The 6,475-nt window shown below is 32.2% G+C and overlaps 1 protein-coding gene across 1 annotated transcript; it reads right to left on the bottom strand.

Annotated features, from left to right (window-relative positions):
* Positions 1 to 2,243: 2,243 nt before the first annotated feature.
* On the bottom strand, positions 2,244 to 5,196 carry LOC127107084 (putative transcription factor bHLH107). The gene is made up of 2 exons (XM_051044357.1): positions 4,470 to 5,196; positions 2,244 to 2,853 (listed from the first exon to the last, which is right to left on the bottom strand). Exons 1-2 carry the CDS (start codon positions 4,737 to 4,739, stop codon positions 2,398 to 2,400), a joined length of 726 nt encoding a protein of 241 aa, XP_050900314.1. The 5' UTR covers positions 4,740 to 5,196; the 3' UTR covers positions 2,244 to 2,397.
* Between the last annotated feature and the right edge of the window lie 1,279 nt (positions 5,197 to 6,475).

Below are 6,475 nucleotides of genomic sequence, written 5' to 3' on the forward strand. Positions count from 1 at the left end.
TGACGAAGAATCCTATAACACATGGAAGAAGTAAGCACATCGAAATAAGATTCCATTATCTAAGAGAACAAGAAACAAATGGAAGGATGTGAAGGAGAATTGCGATCCAAAACGCAGCGGAAATTAAAATTTTCTCCTTTAGAGATCCTTACGAATGGTCATGATCAGTGATAGAATATTTACCTCTTGTGACGATTGAAACCTTTGGTGCAGATCTCTTGTGACGATCAAAACCTTTGATGCAGACCCACGGAGCGATCACGAACGTTGAACGATGACAACGTCTCTACTCAATCCACACGAACGGATTCCTTCAATCTCAGTGCTAGCTGATACGAATGAAGGATTTGAGTGAGAGAGAGAGAGAGAAAACGAAAAATAATGCAACCGCTTTGAATGCTTCTGCACAAGGGTTCTATTTATAGAACCACTTGTGTGGGCTTCAAGCTAAAAAGCCCACTTAAGTGTATTTTGGCCCATATCTTATAATATGCCCAAAATCACTTAAGTCCATGGTACCTTACCATATTTCGTATTCTACTCAAGTACACCGTACCTTACGATGTTCTATAATTCACTTAAGGGCACCGTACCTTACGGTATTCCTTAGTTACTCTATCTCTCATCAATCCGTCCTTTGTGTGTGACCCTGTAGGTTTTCGTGACGTTGGCAATTATATTAAATCACGCATTTAACATAATAAATAGTGAGCGGTATCTAGCAACACATCACTGCTACCCAAGACACGAAAGTGTCATGTGATCTGACAAAACCTTCTGTGATAATACTTATGTGTATAATTACCCTTTTGCCCTTATGTCTATATTGAACACAAGGCATAGACCGTGTCATCCTTGTCCAGTTCAATATTGGGCCCATAGACATTTATCCTGTCATGCAGGATGGGCAAATTCCATCTAGGTCACTCATGTCCCTCAGCATGCTTCGTGGAGTACCCATCAACTGTCTTTATGGTTATCCAGTTACAGACAATGTTGGATCAGCAATAAAGCACTCGACTCCACATCTAGGATCCATAGTGGTTTCAGGTCGAAGAGTGGTATACACTATTATCACCATGAGAATAACTTATGACACTTTGCATAATTTTCTATATAGTATTCTCATAGCGAGTCAATCCGATATAAATATTACTCCTAATATTCATACCTATGTTTAAGACTTGATGACTCCTTATCCATGATCCATGAGATGTGATCATCAGTCTATATACATAATAGTCTTAATGCTTTAATGTTATCCCACTTCACAATAAAGCTCGACTACGGATACTTTAAGAATAGTGTCCTTATGTTTAATGTGATCTCATGATTAAGTCATACTTGATACATTAAACAGACTAGCTATTCTAGGGACTTTATTAAACAAATGTAATAAAAAAAAGCCTTTTATTATTAATAAATAATTCGATACAAGTACCAAAAGTATTGGCCTCTAGGGCTTACACCAACAGGATGAGCCTGAAACATTGCAGATCACATAATCATATTGTAGACATAATGACGAAGGTTGTGTAGGTCGAAATGTTCAAAAGATTGAGAATAATGATGAATGTAGATAACTTAGACACAATGAATTACATCGTGTGTTAAATATGAAAATCTTTGTGCTAAGAAAGATTGTATTTGATAGTGTCTAAGTCTCTATGAAGTTGTCAAAGAAGTTTACTTCGACAGAGTCTAAGAATGCGTATATTCAACAATGTCGAATCAACTAGAATTTGGCAGAGTTGAACTTAGTATTTTCGTCTAACAATTGAGTTAGTTATTTTAAGATTACTCGGAGTGTAAGTAATCTCATTATAAATAGAAGGAAACTCATCACTATGTAATAACCCTTTTAATACAATTCAGTATCGTTGCACAATGCAATACATTGTTCTTCTTCCTCCAAAATTATGTATTCTCCCAAACCTGAATTTATCTCTCTTTTCTTCTCTTCAAATATGTGTATAAAGTAAAATCATCTTACAAATGTGTGGTTGATTTACTCAAGTAAAGGGTGAAGAACAAGAGACGCTATCAATCGGAAAGATTGATTATTGTTCATAAAGATTGATTCGGATGATCTCTAAAATTGATGTTTAATTCCAACAGTTATTACCCTATTGATATTTTAATAGTTAATACTATTTAATATAGCTTTATAGTGTTTATTTTGATGAAAAGGACATAATATTATTTAAGTAAACATACTCAAACATTAAGCATCTTAGGCTTATTACATGTATTTTTCTCCATAAAACTTCCAATAACACAAATCTCTAACAGGTCCACACTCACACACTAATTTAATGGCTTCAACATAAGAAAATTTTAGAGTTCCTTATAACATCACAATACAACTTACCAAAACAACAACAACAATCCAACACATCAACACATTCTTCTCCTCTTGTTTGGATATGAAGTTGTAAGTGCAAATTCCATTGACATAGAAGCCTTTTCCAACACAGAACCAAGTGCCTTATGAACAACATTCCCAATACTTTGACATGCTTCAACATCAACACTATTATTAACCCCTTTGCAACATGTGAATACAAACACATTCTTCATTCTTCTTTCCAATGTTGACATCTCTGATTTCACTAGTTGAAGTTGAAGTGCATCAAGTGTTTTTTTAAGGTCACACAGTATCTCAGGTTGGTAATCACAGCATATAGTTGCCATGTAAGACATGCATCCATATCCTAGTTTAATATCATATGGTTCAACTTTCACTTCATCGGTTTCCATTGGAATTAGAAAATCTTTGCTTGCTTCCATTGCATTCTTCTTTAATTCCTTCACTTGGCTAATCACTTTAGCAAGTAATGTGGCTTTGTCCATCTAAAGAGTAATTAAATTATTTATTAACTAATGTTTTCTAAAAGACATCAAATTATTCATTAACTATGATGCTTGAAACATAAATATAATATAGTATTTCATTGTCCTACACTACCATTATATGAGTTGTTAGACAAATGAAGATAAAATGGCGGTGGAACAAAACAACAAAAAACATAGCTCAAGAAACTGACTATGTCATGCCCTCCATAAGAAATATCCTAATCAATCTAATTGCAATGAAAACGTTTGTTCTCTTTTATTATTATTATTTATTTTGATGAAAGCCATCAAATTAAAATAACTTAGTTTTTAAAGTTTTATATTATAAGAAAAAATTTAAAATATAATCTTAAATAATATATTGTAGAAGAATTTGATCATAAAGTCGACTCATTATGTAAAATAATGGTTGGTTGTGGTTATATACTTTGTAAGTTTGTTCATGTGATGGTGACCTAATCAAGCAAGTAATGTTTGATATACATGTATAAATAATGAATTATTTCCCGAAGAAGAAACCATAAAAACAATATTATCATGAGGTTGTTTGTAATGATAAAATGATGGACCATGGTAGTTGACTTTAGAAATTAGTACCTCTCATAACAAGTTGACCATATAATGACAACAATGTTACAATCAGAAACCATTAATTTAATCACAATAATGCACTTCAAATTTCAATACTTGTCGAGTTTATAGTAACCAAAAGACTGAGCTCCATTCTTCTTTTAAAATTATCAATAAAATTATTGTGTTATTTAAACATCAAAACATAGACATTATATGTTTCTATATTTCTCTTAATTTTTAACTTTTAATTATGTTTGGATTGATAGACTACAATGAAACAAAGTAGAATATAATCTAAATGAATAAAATAGAATAGAAAGAAAATGAAATATAATTTAATGGAATAAAGTGGTATGGAGCAGAGTAAATAAAATATTCTATTTTATTATTTGAATGTTTTTGTTAATTTGAAGAAATAGAGTATAAATAATTAGTTTATTATGTTGTATATATTTTAAATTTGACTGAATAAAAATTAAAAATTTGAAGAGAAAATGATGGAATGGTTTTTTTTTCATATTTTCTACACTCTCGATCAATTATTTATAAATTCAAATAATAAAATTCGATTACTTATCATTTTAATCAATTTCATTCGATTAGCTATCATCAATTTAAACCAATATTTTCATAAAGAATTCACATAAAAATCCAAAACTAGTTAAAGTGAATTATTTTCATCAAACTCGAGATAGATTCGAGCAAGACATTCATAAGTTATTTATGCTATTATCATACTTCCTGAACACAACATCGATAATCGACAATCGACAATCGACAATAATACGGTAACATCAATAATAATATAAAAAATAAATAAATTAAAGATAATCGCAAATATGTCATCTATATTGCTAGCTGACACCGACACTGATGCATACAAAACTTTTTTAACCTTGTTGGTGTCATGCCTAAATATGAAGTTGGAGTTACAATGTTGTTATGCAAGAAACACTATTTTGGTCATAATCTCTCAACTATAACAATTAATAATTTGACAAAAATCATAACCAAATTTACAATCAACAAAAGAACCATACCTTTTGGTGAGCAGAAGCCACAAGACCGCGCAATGTAGCAAGATGGCCATTGATTCTCTCCCTCCTTCTCCTCTCCGCTTCACTATGATTCTTCAAAGCAGCCAAAGCTTTCGCCTCACAATTCTCATTCTTACCACCAACCCTTTCAATCGGCGATGACAACAACACCGACCCACCACAACCTCCAAACTCATGCAAAGAGTCATTCAACAACTCCAAATCATCATCATACCCAGATGAAGAAACTCTCTCACAAAACGTATAAACCATATTTCCGATTCTGAATTTCACACTGCCAACACTAACAACTTTCCTACTTGCGAAAGAGAAGATGAAAACCAGGTGGACGAGTAGTTGGTGCGAACCAAAATGAAAGCTTTTGAAAACGGATGTTGCTTTGTTTGTTGATAATATTGTTGGTCATAACTTCCATTACGCAAAGGGAAGAAGAAACTATGAGAGGAGTATTAAAAGAGAACCAGATTAATGTGAAAACATCCACATTTTGTTCTTGATGATGTTGAGTTCAACCATTTGTAGGTGGGAAAAGAGAAAAGGGAAGAGAATTTTGAGATTTTTACTCTGCCTCGGATTTCAATGAAAGAACAGACAAGGTACGAGGTGTTGGTGATGGAAACAGTGAAGGTTTTAGATAATCAATGAGTAATGTTTGTGACTTTTGAACTTATGTAATGTATGGATGGAGCATAAACATTGGTACCACATTGTTGACTATTTAAAGAGCTTGCTGTTATAGTCTCTGTGTAATTGTGTAATACTTTTATTAATATGAATAAAATAAAATATGGGTTTTTGAAAGAATAGATAAAACAAAAGTTTCTTGATTTATTTATTAATAATTGATATTACTTAATTTAAGGTGTTTTGACTTGGACGTTTATTATGAAATACCCATCAAAATTATTTTATTATTCAAATTAAGAATTTTTTATTCAAATAATTCAATTTTTTAAATAAATTCTCAAAGTAATCCACTTTTAGATTAGTTTTGAAATTACGTCACTTAAAATAAAACGTTAACACGTAGATGGCCGATGAATTGACGCCTACCCTTAATTTTAAAGTGGAGGCACCAATTGAATTGGCTACAACACATGGTGCTGCCAATCCAATTGGCGCCTATGTGTAGAAAATGAGAGGAGACGCCAATTGATCTGACTCCTCAGTGTATTGTGTAATTTTTTTTTTACAAATAGAGGTGATGTGTGATCCATTTTTTCATATCTCTTTTCATTATATTGCAAACATGGTCCGTCTTCGTCGCCACTATGAAAAAATGATATATTCGAGAGACAGACCTCTGATGGAGATGTTCTTCTGAACATCTGTAGTTTCTAGCAACTACATAGGGAGTTGGTTCTTTGGTTAGACGAAAACATACCCAAAGGATAAAAAATTAGAAGTATTGAGAGACTCGATGTCTTTCATGGATAAGTGCAAGTAAAAAATGATAAGGATGTTAGGAAAGTGATGTTTGAACCAAATGATATCAGTTTGATTGTTGTAATCAGTTAGAAATGTTGTGGTTAAGTATTTTTATCTGTTTTGATATCTGTTGTTTGTGTTGTTTATTCAGACCTGTTCGATTTTAAGTGTGTTTAAGTTGGGGTGATGTTTGTTGTTAACCTTGTTGTAACAAAAAGTTATTAATATATTAAAATCAAAGCTTACAAAAATTGAAAGAAGGTACTAAATTATGATGCAGAGGTTGCTCAGAGATTGAACATTTTTTCTTATTGTGTCAGGGTTGACGACATATACTACATAATCTTATCATTTTATCATCCGTATCAATTTTTGTTCTAATATGCATGTTGTTTGGCCGTCCTTCTTTCTTCGCATCTCATCGTTATATCCCCTTGATATGGAGACCAATATTCCTCCATTGCTAGCACTGAGAAGCTTTCGCTATAGACATTCATAATGGTAATGGCCTTGTAAACATCAGATAAATGGTTGTAAGCGTCCTAGCGAGTATGTGCACA

Source organism: Lathyrus oleraceus, chromosome 7 (genome assembly GCF_024323335.1).
Source record: "Lathyrus oleraceus cultivar Zhongwan6 chromosome 7, CAAS_Psat_ZW6_1.0, whole genome shotgun sequence".
In the NCBI taxonomy this organism is placed as follows: domain Eukaryota; kingdom Viridiplantae; phylum Streptophyta; class Magnoliopsida; order Fabales; family Fabaceae; genus Lathyrus; species Lathyrus oleraceus.

Excerpts from the sequence above, each read along its gene's own strand:
- LOC127107084 (XM_051044357.1), bottom strand. The coding sequence starts at position 4,739 with ATGGTTTATACGTTTTGTGAGAGAGTTTCTTCATCTGGGTATGATGAT. Across the intron at positions 2,854-4,469 it reads TGGCTTCTGCTCACCAAAAG|ATGGACAAAGCCACATTACT; the intron begins GTATGGTTCTTT and ends ATTACTCTTTAG.